Source organism: Ursus americanus, chromosome 5, assembly GCF_024610735.1.
Source record: "Ursus americanus isolate L20-20 chromosome 5, mUrsAme1.1.p, whole genome shotgun sequence".
Classification (NCBI taxonomy): domain Eukaryota; kingdom Metazoa; phylum Chordata; class Mammalia; order Carnivora; family Ursidae; genus Ursus; species Ursus americanus.
Genome location: NC_142131.1, coordinates 58,002,951 through 58,019,513, shown reverse-complemented (window position 1 = coordinate 58,019,513; position 16,563 = coordinate 58,002,951). Strand labels below are relative to the sequence as shown.

Genomic DNA, 16,563 nt, shown 5'->3' with positions numbered 1-16,563 from the left:
CCTCATTTGTCATCGCTGAAAAAAGGACTAAGAGAATTAAAAGTCAGATCCCACGAATAAAATTTAGGCCTTTCTTTATTCCTCCCAAACTGAGAGAAGATCAGTGTTTGACCGTCCTTTTTCTGCTGCAGTAAGACTGAAGACTATCAGATGGCAGCTATAATGGTGGGTATAGAGTTGTTGAACCCGTGTGTTGTACACCTGAAACTAATGTAACATTGTGCCTCAGCTATGCTCAATTTGAAGGATAGGACCCACTCCCAAAGCTATCAGTGGTTCATCATGCAGTTATTTTTTTATTTTTTAACTTTTAAAAAGGTTTTATTTATTTTACTCAAAGATTTTACTTATTTATTTATTTATTTATTTATTTATTTATTTATTTATTTATTTCTCACGCAAGAGAGAGGGGGCCCGGGGCAGAGGGAGAGGGCAAGGGAGAGAAACGCTGACGACCCGCTGAGGGCAGAGCGTGATCCGCGCTGAGATCACAACCTAAACCAAAACCAAGAGTCGGAGGCTTCACCAGCTGTGCCACCCAAGCGCCCCAATCATGCAGTTACTCATAAGTAAGGCACTAGTGTAGTTGAACTAGTCCTGTTACCCCATTGTGGTGGCCAAACCCCTTCCTGTGCTAAACTGTCTTAACAAAATGTTGCTTCTGGCTAAAGTTAAACGTTTTCTGTTTTCCTGGAAATTATACTAATTTACTTAGTCTAGAGAATCTTTACAGCAAAACGGTTGGCTAGAGGCAATGCCTTCTGAGTCCAGTAATTTGTTTTTACAGAGGTGTCGCAGACGTGTCTCAGAGGTGACAGACTTGATCTGGACCTTGAAGGTGAAGAATTTGAATAAGGCAAGTGGGGCATGCCAGGTGAGAGAAATGTATGCAAGAGGGCTCTGGTAGTGGGCCAGGTGCAGGGCATAAAATGAATTAGGAGGTACAAACTTTCGGGGCGCCTGGGTGGCACAGCGGTTAAGCGTCTGCCTTCGGCTCAGGGCGTGATCCTGGCGTTGTGGGATCGAGCCCCACATCAGGCTCCTCCGCTATGAGCCTGCTTCTTCCTCTCCCACTCCCCCTGCTTGTGTTCCCTCTCTCCCTGGCTGTCTCTATCTCTGTCGAATGAATAAATAAAACCTTTAAAAAAAAAAAAAAGGAGGTACAAACTTTCAATTATAAAATAAGTCACAGAGATGAAAAGTACAGCATAGGGCATATAGTCAATAATAATGTTATAATGTTGTATGGTGACAGATGGTGACTCCACTTACTGTGGTGAGCATTAAGTATAGAATTGTCAAATCGGTATGCTGCACACCTGAAACTAATATAACATTGTATGTCTCTACCTCACTTTTTAAAACGTTTTTAAATTTAATTTATTCATTTATTTATATTTATCTACTTTAGAGAAAGAGGGAGCAGGTGTGCCTGGGCACGTGTGCGTGTGCAAGCGGGCAGAGGGACAGAGGGAGAGGTAGAGAGAATCCTGAAGCACACACCCCGCTGATTGCGGAGCCCAGTGTTGTGCTCCAGCTCACAACCCTGAGATCATGATCTGAGCCAAAATCAAGAGTCGGTTTCTTCACCAATTGAGCCTCCGGGCGCCCCAACTTTTTTTTTTTTTAAGTGAAGTTCCTAGAATAGACAAAAGTCAACTTGATTTTCTCCAGACTGCATTCAGTTTTGTATGGCTTCCCAGTCCAGAGGTAGGTCTAGACAGACTTCAACCCAAACCCAGGCGCTAGAACCATAAAAGTAGTGCTGTTGATGTAAAAAGACGTGAGGGTTTGAAGCCGATGGCCAAGGAAGGATTCTTGAGACATCTTTGGTGCAAAAAGGTGATTTTATTAAAGCACGGGGACAGGACCTGTGGGCAGAAGGAGCTGCCCCTTATATGCCCTCAAGTTGGGAGGGGGTTAGGGATAGGGTACATCTCTAAGGAGTTTTGGAGGCAAGGTTTCCAGGACCTTGAGGGGGGCTAGCTATGGTTCAGAAAAGGTCATGTATTACCATCAAATAAAACCTTAGTCATGAGACCCTTAGATGTATATCGGTGGGCCATATGCTTGGGGGATGATTGCCAACACGTATCTTGGGGGGCGGGGGTTAGACAAAGGAACTTTCCAAAGAAATTTTTATATGTTAAAGTAGACTTACAGAATACTGGTTGGGGGTGGGGGTGTCAGGTTGGATTGCCTTTGCCCTTAGTAAAGTATTAACATTGAGGCGGCTGAGTCCCTAGAGGAATGTCACTCTGCCTGTGTCAAGGATTTGTCAATGGGCTGTGGGTAGTAAGGAAATTTAATGATTTTTCCTCTGCCTTTGTTTCCCACTTCACTGTAACTTGGTAATGTTTGTCATTTCTCTGGTTTCTGAAATTTTGCTAATCCCAAATCAAATGGGACTACAATTCCAATACTGAATTTCACCTTTAGTTGCTTTTTGCTCAAGAAAGCAGTGAACAAAAATCACCATTTTGACCCCTATTCACCTGTACCTCACCTCCAATTTTTTCTTCTCCTTTTTTACTTTTAACAGTCTTGAAACCTATTACATGCCAAACCTTTTGACTGGAGGAATGTGTTACCCATTAACCCAAGGCCTTTTAATACAATCAAGGAAGAAAGCTCTTGAGTTTATTTTTGCAACATAAAGAGCTTGTTTCTAGTGGCACATTGCCATTACTGAAGTTAGTGACTTTAATAAACATCTTAAATTATTTGTTATAACGCCCTGAATCAAAACCCACATTCCAAAGCAAGGCTTACTTTATATACTACATAATAGCCAGAAATTTGAGCCTGGATATCAAATTTATTTTAAAATTTTCATTTATTTAAAGATTTTTATTTATTTGAGAGAGAGCACGCAGGAGCCTGGGGGAAGGGGAAGAGGGAGAGTGAAAGGGAGAAGTGACTCCACACTGAGGGCAGAGTCTGACTGGGGCTCCATCCCAGGACCTGAGATCATGACCTGAGCCAAAGTCAGATGTTTGACTGAGCCACCCAGGCACCCCTAATTTTTATTTATTTTTCTTTGTTTAAGTAGGGTCCACCCAATGTGGGGCTTGAACTCACAATCTCCAAGATCAAGATTTGAATGCTCTTCTGACTGAGACATCCAGGCACCACCTAAATGTCTAATTTTAAATAAATCAAGGTTAAGAGGCTTTGTAAATAGAGGTCCTGACCTTTGTCAGTGAACTGCATCCCCAGCTGAACCCTGTATGAGGGATTCCACAGAAACAGGACCTTTTTTTATTTTATTTTAAGATTTTATTTATTTATTTAACAGAGAGAGAGACAGCCAGCGAGAGAGGGAACACAAGCAGGGGGAGTGGGAGAGGAAGAAGCAGGCTCATAGCGGAGGAGCCCCATATGGGACTCGATTCCAGAACTCCGGGATCACGCCCTGAGCTGAAGGCAGACGCTTAACGACTGTGCCACCCAGGCGCCCCTACAGGGCCTTTTTTTTTTAGGACCTTTGTTTTGTTTTAGGACTTTCTAGTTAACAAGCTTTTATTTTTATTTTTTTAAAGGTTTATTTGTCAGAGAGAGAGAGAAAGAGCACAAGCAGAGGGAGAAGCAGGCTCCCAGCTGAGCAGGGAGCACGATGTGGGACTTGATCCCAGGACCCTGGGATCTTGACCTGAGCCGAAGGCAGACACTTAACCAACTGAGCCACCCAGGCGCCCCTCTAGTTAACAAGTTTTTAAGCAGGGTCTTACCTTTCAATAAGGAGGACAGTGGCCACCACCCGAAGGGCTTCATTTACATTTACGTTGTTTCTTAGGAAGTTTCCCTATTCCCAACAAGGTGTCTTTCACATTCTTCAGGGGTCTCTAACTCTTGAATTACTTGTAACTTTGAAAATTATATAGCTAAATTCCAGAGAATGAGCTAAATAAACTGGACATCATTTATTTCGCATTATTTGTCCCTTCACTGCACTATTTCTATCTTCTTGTTAGTTTCAACTTAACAAATAATTTGAATCCAGAGGTAAATCTATTTGATGGACACGACTGTTAACAGAATTGGGATCGCTTACGCTAAAAGAACTAGCCCAAAGCTGCTTGTCGTTCTGTACATTGTGGGAAAGGTTAAAGGTAGCAAGGGTTTAAGTCTCATAAGTAGCTCGATAATCCTTACCAAAATGATTAATGTTTTTTTTCACTGATGAACCAATGATTGTTTAGTGTTATTAGTATTGTTACATCACTGTTTCTGCTAAATGAAAAACACGCACTCTGGCATCAAAAAAACCTGCAAAGCTTGTAAATGATTCAGATTCCTGCCCTCCACCCCCACTCCAGATTTACTGAATCACTTTGGTTGGATTATTTTTTCTTTAGTGTTTTTTAAAAACATCTTCCCAGGAGGGGTACCTGGCTGGCTCAGTCAATAGAGCACAGGAATCTTGATCTCCAGGGTCATGAGTTGAGCCCCACACTGGGCATAGAGTTTACCTTTAAAAATAAATAAAATAAAATCTTCCCAGGAGATTCTGATGCATACTAACCCTAGAGAACTTTGATGTAGATAAAACCAACTGGTTGCCTTATTTTTCACATTTCAACAGAGTCAACACTGTGTCAGTTCTACTTTGGTACGCCCTTAAGTTGTTTTCAGGCAAATTAGGTCTTGGTACTTAAGCATTTTTCAGAATCTCTGTACAAAGGGAAAGTCTATTATCTTCATGACAAGGTCCAAGAAATTTCCAATGAGCAAAATGAAAATTATAGTTGGATGATAAAAATGGAACTTGACAGTAGAGTTTTTCAAAGACCATGTTAGCATTTTATTTTTCTATTCCTGACACTTGAATTCATAGGGGGTGAATGATAGAACATAATCAAAATAACATACAAACACAATTTAAGAACATTTAACCATCTCTCGTAGCTGTTCTTTGTAAAATACATAAAAGTAAACATATATAAATTTTATATAAATTATGCTTAATCTGTATACACTGTGAAACCATTGTTAAAATTCACACTGAGAAGCTAGTGCAAGCAGTGGTGTACAAAAGTGCAAACAAGGTTAGTGATGAAAACCTTACACTGACTTACCACTTCAGCATACTCTGCATTCAGTAAAATACCGAAGGCCTCACCACAGAAAACACTTTGATCACTTTCAAAGTAAGGTGACTACATTCACCCTGCGTGCTCTCACCTCAGTATGGCAACTGATGATGAGTTCAGGTTAGCAGCACCAGGGAAGAGAAACCCACGTGAAGTCGGCCCACTGATGTGAATCTTTACACTGGATAATGAAAACAATTCCAAAGACCACTTGTATGTCCGAAGCTGTAGAACTATCACCCCCCTTTACCCCAAAGTATTTAAAACTGAAATTAATTCGAATTCTCCCTCCTCCATTTAAAATGCATGCTGAAGAATTCATCCACTCCAGTGCAGCTTTTCCAAAAACAACTTGGCGTGAAATCTCTCAAAAGGCTTTCCCATTTCTGCCCTAAAATCTGTTTGGGGTAAGGATGCTCCTGCAACAAAGTTCACTTTGGACAACTTGCTTACTGTAATTACTGTAATTACTTTTGATTCTATTTAAAAGTGTGGCCAAATCCCTGAACAATCAATCAGTGGTATTAAATGCATTAGTTACTTAATGTTCTAAATTATGAGAACAAAAATTTGTTGGTTCAGAGGTACATCTTCCATAGATTCTGTAGATTCCCTTCATACTTTTTATCCAGGTGTGGTGTGGGAATGTGTGAGGGGGGATGGTTCCAGGGATCAGGAGTGGAAGCACGGTTTTAACAAAATCCCAATCACTTTGCACAGAGGCACAGTCCCATATTCCAAGACCTGTTCATTTGTTCCTTTGGGGGGGGGGTGTTAAAAGCACGAATTTGCATTTCAAAAGAACAGTGATGGAAGCCATCAGAAGCATCACCATGTAGCTTTGAGAATTTAGACTTTAATTGAAGATACACTGTTTTCTGAACTCTTAGATTTATAGCAAAAAAACAGTTTATAGAAAACCTTTAATTCACCATTAAGTTTGCATTAAGGAATTTTTATTTGCTAATCTCTTTCTTTTTCATGCTTTCTTCGAGATTTTTTGAAGCTTCGCCAACTTTTACATAGGTTTAAAATGATCTAAACAATATACTCTAAATAAAATGAACACAAGATATTTCGAGAGCATTCTCTTCCTATTAGCTATTCTCATTGTACTGTAATCAAAATTTGGCAATAAATCCTTGCAAACTTTAATCACATGACTATCAAGACTGAAATGTCACACACGAGTCACAGCCAATACAGTTTGAGAACATGTAAACCTTTCTCCTGAAACTCAAATCATGTCAACTAGAATTACACTGCTTTTAATGATAGAACTTGTGAAAGTGCTGTTTTGAATGTGGCTGATCAAATCATTTTGCAGAAGGCAAGAAGCAGTATTATCACAGCTATTACCCTATTTTAATGATTCTACAAGTAGTTTATGTGCCGCAAAGCACTAGGAAGAAGCGTGAGCCTGTTCAAAACTAAGGAAAAGAAACAACATTGTAAACCACGGTAAATGTGTATATATACACAGGCACACAAAACTGAACTTTACGTCTATGCAGGCAATATCTGAATTCATACATCTTTGGCACTCAAAGATACTGTCAACCAAGCCAAGAGCAAAGAATTTTTTTCATCTATTTTAGAAAATGTCTTGCCCCGATTTTAAAAAATGCTATGATCTCCAATTCTAAAAATTCACTGAGATAAAGACAAACTGGAATCAATTTAAAAAGTTACCTGAAAACATAATTAACAGCAGTCCTTGAAAGAGGTGTGGGGATAAGGGTTTCATTAAAATGAGAAATGTAGGCTGAGACCCTGTCTTTTAGAGCTTTACTAAAGATTTTAACATATCTTTTGAGCAGTGCCTGATTTATATGGAATCCAGTCTTAACTTGTATACATTTTTACAACTTATGGTAAAAGGTACTTATGGTAAAAGGTACAAAATTAATCTATGTCCCCAGTGCTACCATTTACCCCCAAAATACTGCACAGGTGCACCCACTTGCACAAGCACATAGAACATGTTTTCCCCATGTGCTTCTACTGTTTCTTGGCATTCTCTTAATATGCTTCTCTTGAAGGGGAGCAGTGATTCAGTGGATATGTTCCAAGGAGCTGGAAGAGTGAGATGGGAAGCCCAGTGACTAGGGCCCATCTCCCTGCAGCTGGGGGGAAAGCCAATTGCTGCTGTGTGCAGCTTCATTTCTGACTGTTGAGGCCATAATCTTACATCGTTGGGACAATAGCCACAGTTTAGTTGTGGTCCACAACTGACTTTGTTTCTTTGATCCCAGTGTCAGAACTAGAATGAAAATTCTGGAATGATTTATTTTGTACCAGAAAGCATTTTTCCCTTTAGAGAAACGAGTAAGCTTTTTCCTTTATACCAATTTATGAAACAAATAATTAACTTCTCAATATCACAATATAAGGAAATACTTAAAGAAAATGCATGTCCTTGTAGGTGCTCAAGACAGATACCAACAAGAGGCAGTTACTTTAATAAGACCTAGTTCTGTTTAGTCAGGATATTAGAAGTTACCTGATTTATTTTTTTATTTATTAAAGTAATCTCTACACCCAATGTGAGGCTCGAACTCACAACCCTGAGCTCAAGAGTCCCGTGCTCCACAAAATGAGCAGTACTTGAATTACACGTGGCAGAATAAACCAACAGGTTGGTATGTCATTTCATCCTTTTCCCAGGATGCTACTGACGACTCTAACCAGGGAAGAAGCTCTTATTTTCATTTGAAAGGAAGGTTAAAGTGAAACAGAAGAGCCATATTACTAAAACCAAAGGTCATGTTGAAATGACCTTGTTGGTTTAGCTAACTGGTATTTCCTTCCAGTCAAATCCCTTAATCCTTACCTGTCTCAGATGTTCCAGTATTAATGACAGAACTAGAGTAACTGATTTGGAAAAAAGCTAAAGAAAACACTAATTCTGATATATAAATTATTCCTGATGGAACTGGAGCAATCTATTCTCAATGGAATTGGTTAAATATACTATAAAATCCTGGTTTATAACCAAGAGAGAACTAACTCTCAAGTATGAATTTTTAAAGGTCCATATTTGGCACTTCTCTTTCAGCTTATTTTAGTAATTATGGGCATCTCAGAACCTCACGGAAAAAAAGAACTCAATTTCTTTAGAAATCAAAGTGCTTTGCTACCTAAAAATGTTAGTAGTGAGGCTTGCAGACACTACCACACGGCAGGCATTACTTCTAAAAACAAAAGCCTTTGTGCTATATAAAGTAAGAGCTGAGAGCAATTAAGAGAAAAGAAAATCGAACACAAGCATTCATTTATTTCTAAAAAATAAACTATGCCAAACAATGCAAAAGAGCTACAGGACAGGACCAGAGTCCCCATGCAGCTCAGAAGGCAGAATAGGGTTCCTTTCCCCTCATACATACAGGCCTCCACAATGAAATGACGCACAAGGTGCTACTTGTTGCTTGCCCTGGGAGTATCCTGTAAAAGGGAGTGGGGAGTACCTCTAAATGTGGGGAGACTGGTGCCTGTCACTACTTTGGGTGAAAAGGCACAAATGACCAAATTGGGCACCAGTAAGTTTGGAACACTTCAGAATCAGACAATTGGAATGGAGCTATAGGGCCTATCAAACCCCAGATCAACCTTGTGCTGTACTAGAAGATGTGCTTTTCTTCAAAAGACCAATCCCACGGAAACTAGGAGGTGGACCCCATCAGCACTAATAATGGTAACATTACTGTTACAAATACACGATTCAGAGTTAAATGTGGTATAAGGTGGAACCAAACACAGCTTGTCTCCTGGTAAATCCAAAAGCCTCTAGAAGACTTAAACATTATCCTAAAAATTCTGAAGTGGTCTCCTTTCCCCACAACCCCCTCATACGTATGTTATTAAATACTCAAAATGTCAGAGCATACTAGCCAGATAAGACACATTAAAATGAAACATCTGCCCAAAAAAGATGCCAAACATCAGGGTGTGTTTTATTGCATGACGTTTGCATAATAAAAATATTATTGAAAACTGTAAGGCATCATGCAATCATCAATAAGCTAATTATTAACTGTACACTTAAGATAGGTGGACATATAATCTAAAATTTAAAAACTAGTTCCAAAATAGTACATAAAAATTTAACATGATGAGCTTTTAAACATGGTTTATATTTGTAGCTTCACGTTGTTAAAAAGTGCTTCAAATGTACTGCTGGAAAGTTGTTCTTTATAAATGGTGCTGGGGATAATGTCAGATTATAAACTGTATAAACTAACAATTTTTATGGAATTGGAAAGCTAACATTGTGATACTCAAACTCACTTGAATCAATTTTCAATTTGCACTCAAATTAAGTTGATATAATATTAATAATCTAAAAAACATCTGTTTCCTAACCAACAAAAGTCTATTGAATTCAAGTTATGCATGTTGAGTGGATCAAATCTCTGAGCAGGCCTGAATGGTGAGACCTGGAACCGATGTAGGCGGTTGTTAATCAATGTACTGTGCCATCCAACGGAACCCTTCTCCGTAACCTTGCCTTTTGAGCACGCTGCACATGAAAACTTCTAAGGGTCGGGCATTAAGTTCTTTCAGAGTTACATTGCCCTAGAAGGGAAGACAGACATTATATTATGATGGATGACCCCTTTATGAAATAAAAGCTCCACTTTACAGCTGAATTGCAGCTTCTGCATCTCAGAACAAAGGATGACTGTGCTAAGCCTTGGGGTGTTGGGCAGACAAGTCCCTTAGACACACAGGAAACCTCCTCTCTCTCTCTCAGTGGGAAAGAGGGGAGTTTGTGAGGCACACAAGAATGAAAATAATCTCTGACTTGGAAAAAATTTAAGTTACCCAAGCCGGTTTCACTAATATTAAAGACAAACCTTTCTGAGGAGGTTTATGACTAAACAAGGCATTTCCGAAAAATGGGGAGTAGACTTATTGAAAAGAAGACACAGAAAACACACTAAAGTCTACCCTAACATCAAAGTCTCCTTCCAAAGAATGCAGTATTTCTCCCACTCTGAAAAAATATATATAAACCAAGGAAACTTTGTTTGTAAACTCTGAGATTTTTTAATACCAAGATCCCTCCCCCGAACAAATACTAGTAAAAATGATTGTAAAAATAATGCATTTTGAAGCTCATTATAAAGTATTATGTTTAAAGGTGCTGGGTGGCTCATTCGGTTAAACGTCTGCCTTCGGCTCAGTCATGATCTCTGGATCCTGGAATCCAGCCCTGCATAGGGCTCCCTCCTCAGCGGGGAGTCTGCTTCTACCTCTCACTCCTCCCACCCCTCATGCTCGCTCTCTTTCTCTCATATAAATAAAATCTTAAAAAAAAAAGTATTATGTTCAGAAAATCCCCAAACACTCCTATGTTCAAATTTACATTTTATATTTATCTCTGATGAGCTCAGGGCCTAAATACACTACCGAAATGCTTAAACATTTAAGTTATTATTTGGTGGCTAATTCTGAAAATCTATGATGAATAAAACTCTGAAAGCCTTGATTCGGTTTCCCATAAGCATGAGCTTTGACATTTTTGTTATCCTCAAGAAAAGGTTTCATTCCGTGGTAGAAAGAAAAGACATGAAGACATTTAAAAAGACCCAAATGTACAAATGACAGTTTTTAAGAAAAAATAATAATGGGCCTATGTAGTTGGACAATAGTAATTTAAAAAGACATTTGGTTGTACACTTGCAACTAATGTTACATGTGAGTTATACCTCAATTAAAAAAAAAGGCAGACTGCCAGTTCGACTAATTACCATGATTACTGTTAGCACTAGTACTGGAATCAACTATTTCAGAAGATAAAAATAAAGTAACACATTAAATTAAAAGACCCTTACACTGCCAAATGAAATATTCACACTAGTCAAAAAAAAGTTGTTTTACTTACCTTTCCTGTTGTCTGACCATATAAACCAAACATCTCTCGTAACCTTTCTTCACTGATGGCTTCAGGTCTGTCAATCTTATTCCCAAGAATTAGTATAGGCACATTAGCAATGGTTTCATCTGTCATTAGTGACTGAAACAAAACAAAAGACAAGATGTTGATATGAAACTAAAGAGCTCCTTATGACAAGATACCAATGAGTATCAAGGACTCGTTCTCTATCATAGCATGTCAGTTTTGCCAAATTCCTTGACAAACTTTTTGTACATTTGGAAGTAAGCTCACGGGCACCTGGCTGGCTCAGTCAGTAGAACATGCAATTCTTGATCTGGGGTTTGTGAGTTTGACTCCAAGCTGGGTGGAGAGAGGAATTAAAAAAAAAAAAAGTGAGCTCAAAGGAACTATAAGCTCAATTCTTCTGTTTCCCTATAGCTCCTTCTGTAAATGGTCAACTCTGCTCACTCTGTGAATCACTAAGGGACTCTAAAACAAATACCTTGAAGGTGAGCAGACCTGGTTTCAATTCTAGTTCTACTGCTGATGAATTAGATCTTGGACAAATAAGCCTCAGTGAAGTTCAAAGAGCATTTGGAATAGTAGCACCTACCTTACAGAGTGGATTTGAGAATTAAATGAGTTAATATACATGTGCCTGGCACAAAGTAGGTAGTTAGGAATTCCCTGACCCTGTTCCATGACCACAGAACCTACCTGGACTTTGCCACATGAACAATTTGCCTGCTCTGGGCAGAGGCATGGTCAGGTTAAATCATTGCTTTCTCTGTGGTCCTAGACCTAGCCCTGGCCTTCCCAGCTGATCCTGAACCACTTTACAAAGCATCTGACCTGGGAGAGGCGGAGGAGAAGTAGCCACACATGCCCCCGCTCACTCCTGAAAGTGGTGACTAAGTATGTTATACCATTTCCAGGTTCCGGCCAACTCCCGAAGAAAATGGCATCTAGGATGACCAGAGACTCAAGACCAAGCTACTCCAGGTATGCCGCAGACATGAAATATACTACAAAGGCACATTGCACAGAGTGAGCTTAGCTCTTCAGGAAGAAAGTCTGTGTTAGAATGTCCTCAATAGGTACAATTACTTCAAGCCACTGTCTCTGCATTCTAAGTGCAATAACCACTGAGCTCTGTCAATTGCCAGGAGTGATATCAGAGACTGCAGAAAAGCTGCACTCCGAAACCTACATCTCCAAATTATTTCCTCAAGCTTACCAGAGTGATTCAGCTATGTTTAGTTTTGGTTAACTTACATCAAGTTCTTCTTTTGATTCTAACAGCCTTTCATGGTCTGCACAATCCACCAGAAATACAATGCCATTGATAGCAGGAAGGTAGTTTTTCCACACTCTTCGAGCTAGCAGAAACAATGAGGAGTTAGATTTTATTTGCTGGTCAAACCTAGCAGATGGTTTGATGGAAGAGTCTAACAAGATATCAAGTATAATTATCCCTTAGCTGCTCCCACGTCACTATATACTTAAGTTAATCTTTAACCCAGGGTTGCCAAATCTTTCCAGAGGACCAAGGAAGGCTTTCCTTGACGTGACCAAGTCAAATATTTTACTCTGCCCCAATTTTCCGAAGTTAGAAGTGGAATTATTTGTTACCAATGGACAATGATGCACATTAAGTTCACTGGATAACTGCCACTATTTTTAAATTTTATTTATTTATATGAAGTATTCATTTTTTCAGTTTTTTTTGCACTAATAAATTCGGAGTCAGTGAAAGAAGGAAATTAGTGGGCACAGATTTAAGTTAAAATAGTAAAAGCAAACTGTTATAACAGAAATTAAAGTCGATGAAACCATTAGGGTAATTTTTTCCATGACATTAGTTTTAGAAAAGTTTTAGAGGCGCTTTAGAGGCAACTTTTTTCTGACTTCGGTTTTATGATATATCTTAAAAACAGCACAGAAATTAAGTCTCAGACAAACTCCATTAGGTTCCAATTCTAACCATCACATTCTGGAAAGTACTTCATATATTTCAAAGAATTATTATGTCTCAAATGTGCATTCACTAGCCACAACCACTCAAAATCTTTTCAACTATTTGTCATAGGAGGTTTAGAATGTCCACCAACTTTGCAATATCCATTATTTATGAATTACCATGTGCTGGGTACTACCAGGTCTTGGGCGGGGCATAAGAAATGGGCTTTGGTTCTGGAAAGTTTAGTAGAGGAGATAACACAGTCTTTTCCAAACTTGTAGACATTTACACAAACGCACTAAGTGCCATGGAAATATAGTTAAGAGCTCTTCCAGGTGAGAGCGGCTTCTCAGGGGAAGCAGCCACACTTACACTGGGCCCTGAAGGTGGGTTACTTATGTGCAGATGGGTATGGCATGAGCAAAAGCACAGAGAGGGAGAACACCAAGAGGGTTCTGTTTGGTTGGAGTACAGAGAATAGGAAAGGGAATAGGGGAAAATAAAGACTCAAAAAATAAAATAGGATCAGATTACAGAGATCCTGAATGCCAGGTCAACAAGTTTGGCTTTCATTTTGTAGGTCAGCCACTGAAGGTTTTTAATACAGAGCAGTAACATCATAACATGATTATGAAATCAGTGAGATGTGGATTAGAGCAGAGGATAGAGGCTCAATTTTGGTTACATGCTTTACACCAAAAGCAATTCAGATTTAAATTCACCAGGAGTCTCATGAAATCACTTTGGTTTAAATCTTATCTGGTAGTAGTAATTCTTAAATTTTAAGTCTACTCTGGCCTTCCTTGAATAGAACAAGATCTCATGCACTGGAAAATAATGGCCACATTTTTATTAAGTTAAAATAAAATAAAGCAACTATAAGAGTTATAGAATCTTACCTTGAACATGTCCACCCAAATCAAAAGTTGTAAAAGTCATGCCAGCAATGGTTAGTTCTTCTGAAGCTAAATAACAATAAAAAATATTTTAACAACAAGAAAATCAGATATCCATTCATGGTATGTATTGCTACTTAATGTTCGATTTACTTTAAGTGCAAATAAGTAAGTTCACATCAAACATTTAGGAATAAAAGAATTTATTGTAATTAGATATACTTCAATTTATACTGACAACATAACACAGGTAATGGTAATATTCTAGTATTTCTTACCCTCCACAAATTCAACATTTTTTTCCCTTCTCTTTCTCCTGCTGAAAATATTAACTATTCAGATAATTATCTGCTGTGAATTCAAGTAACTGCTGCAACCTAATAATTCTTCCTATAATTCATCTTAGATGATACCGGGGAAATAATTTTCTCTCATGGCTGTCATCTTAGCAAGTGACAGTCTTTGATGATAAACACAGTAGCAACAAAAATTTTTGCCATAATGTCTTCAAATTTTTTTCTGCTCTCTGCCTTCTTCTAGAACTTCAAGTATAGGTTGGCTAGACTGTTTGGTATTGTCCCACAAGTCACTGAGCATCTGTTCATTTTCTTTTCATTTTTCTCTCTGTGCTTCATTTGATATAGATTCTATCATGTTGACTTAAGTTCACTGGTCTTTGCTCCACAGTACTGGCACTATTTTGTTGTTAATCCTACTATGTAGTGAAAAGTTCGTTTCAGTTATTGTATTTTTCATTTCTAGAAGTTCCACTGGGTTCTGTCTTATATCTTCCATTTGTTTCTTCATTCTCTTCATGTTTTCCTTCAGTCCTTGAGCACATTCATCAGAGCTCTTTTGGCATCCTCGTCTGCTAATTCCATCATCTTAGTCACTTCTGGGTCTGTCACTACTGACTGATTTTTCTCCTGGTTGTGGGTCACACTCTTCTGCTTCTTTGCATGTCTAGTGATTTTTGACTGGCTGCTAGATTTCATTGTATTCTTTTGAGTAAGGTGGACTTTGTTCTGGTAGGCAGTTAAACTGCTTGCAGATCAGTTTTTAAGTTTTGTTAGGTTACAGTAGTCTTGTCTTTACAGGTACTTCAACTCTGTTCACTAAGGTATGGTCCTTCTGGAGTGGCTATTGAATGCTGTGTGTTATTCAACCAGGTCTCTCCCTTCTGGCTGGTGGGAACATGAATGATTCCTGGGCTCATGTGAGCTCTGAGAATTATTTGGTTAACAGCTCTGCTACAATTCTTCTTTCTCCAGAAATTATTCTTTGATTGGCCATGGGGAGTTCAACCCTTTGCAAACAGACTAGTATTTAGCCATGAACATTTCTGCAGCTCTTTGTCTCCAGAGCTCCTTCCTCTCTGGTACTATGCCAAGCAAATTCTCATCACCACAGTCTCCCCATATTCTAGTCTCTGTCTCCTCAACTCAGCAAGACTACTGGGTTATGTTTGGGTTTCTTCTCCCTGCACCATGGTGTGAAGATTATCTCTGTGATAAAGCTTGAAAAAAGAAAGGTTTTCCTTTTCTCAGGAATCATAGTCCAGTCTGAAAATAGCTGCAGTACATATGTTTGCCAGTTTTTTAGCTGCTTACAGTGGGAAGGTAATTCCAAATGCTTTTACTGCCCCATAGCAAAAACAGAAGTCCCCTACAATTACAATGAAAGGTTCAGTGTAATTTTAACAGTTCATTACAATTGCTGAGGCCCCAGAATAGTTTACTGTTAAAAAATTCTTTATGTAGACTCCCAACTGAATGAATCAATACAATTTGTGTTCAAAGTGTGTTCCTTTCCATTAGGAAAATATAATGCTTGGATGTGGTTGGGAAACTACCTTTATCGTTAGTTTCCCACTCCCTACTTTATAAAAGATCCCAGTTTGATTAAGACACAGAAAACTGTTACTATCCCAGGGACTCTAACCCTTCCCAGTCACTGTCCACTCCCAGAAGTAATCTAAATTCTATCACCACAGATTTGCTGTGCCTGTTCTAGAATTTCATATAAATGATACCAAACAGTATGTAACATTTTGTGACCAGCTTCTTCCAAGCAGCATAATATATACTGTATGTAACAGTTATTCCTCTTTCTTACTGACTAGAATTTCATGGTTTATCCTTTTTTTTTTTTGGATGGGTATCTGACCTGTTTCCAGTTTGGGGCTATTACAAAGAAAGCTGTTATAAACATTCTTGTACAAGGATTTTGATGAACATATGTTTTCATTTCTCCTTGAAAAATACTTAGCAATGGAATTGTCAGATCATAGGGTAGATATATATTACTTTTTTCACATATGCTCTTAATTAATGAAAAATGTAAGATGAAATGAATGAGAGCTGCAGGAAAATTGAGATGGCAACTGTTTTGTGCCACTGCTTTTACTCCTCATTCCTACAACAATGTGTGACATAAAGTAGGTCCTCAATACATATTTGATGAATAAATAAAGGAGAGCAACATCAAAAATATAAAAATGGGGGTGCCTGGCTGGCTCAGTCAGTAGAGCATGCAACTCTTGATCTCAGGCTTATACACCATGTTGGGGGTAGAGATCACGTAAAAATAAAATCTCAAAAAAGGTTTTTTTTAAAACGACTTACACCTACTATAATACCATACCACTCGGCAGACTCTTCCAATTGTTTTTGTTTTTGTTTTTTTTAAGATTATTTATTTATTTGTCAGAGAGATTGAGAGGGAGAGAGCGAG

General features: G+C 38.6%; 1 protein-coding gene across 2 annotated transcripts in view; it reads right to left on the bottom strand.

Annotated features, from left to right (window-relative positions):
• Positions 1-4,780: 4,780 nt before the first annotated feature.
• Positions 4,781-16,563, bottom strand: part of SAR1B (secretion associated Ras related GTPase 1B) — a 29,573-nt gene continuing 17,790 nt past the window's right edge. For both annotated transcript variants that reach the window (XM_045794668.2, XM_045794669.2), the window contains exons 4-7: positions 13,834-13,899; positions 12,250-12,353; positions 10,981-11,112; positions 4,781-9,668 (exon numbers count right to left, since the gene is read on the bottom strand). In XM_045794668.2, coding sequence (XP_045650624.1) covers positions 9,552-9,668; positions 10,981-11,112; positions 12,250-12,353; positions 13,834-13,899 — 419 coding nt within the window. In that variant the 3' untranslated portion in view covers positions 4,781-9,551. The remainder of the gene's footprint in view (positions 9,669-10,980; positions 11,113-12,249; positions 12,354-13,833; positions 13,900-16,563) is intronic.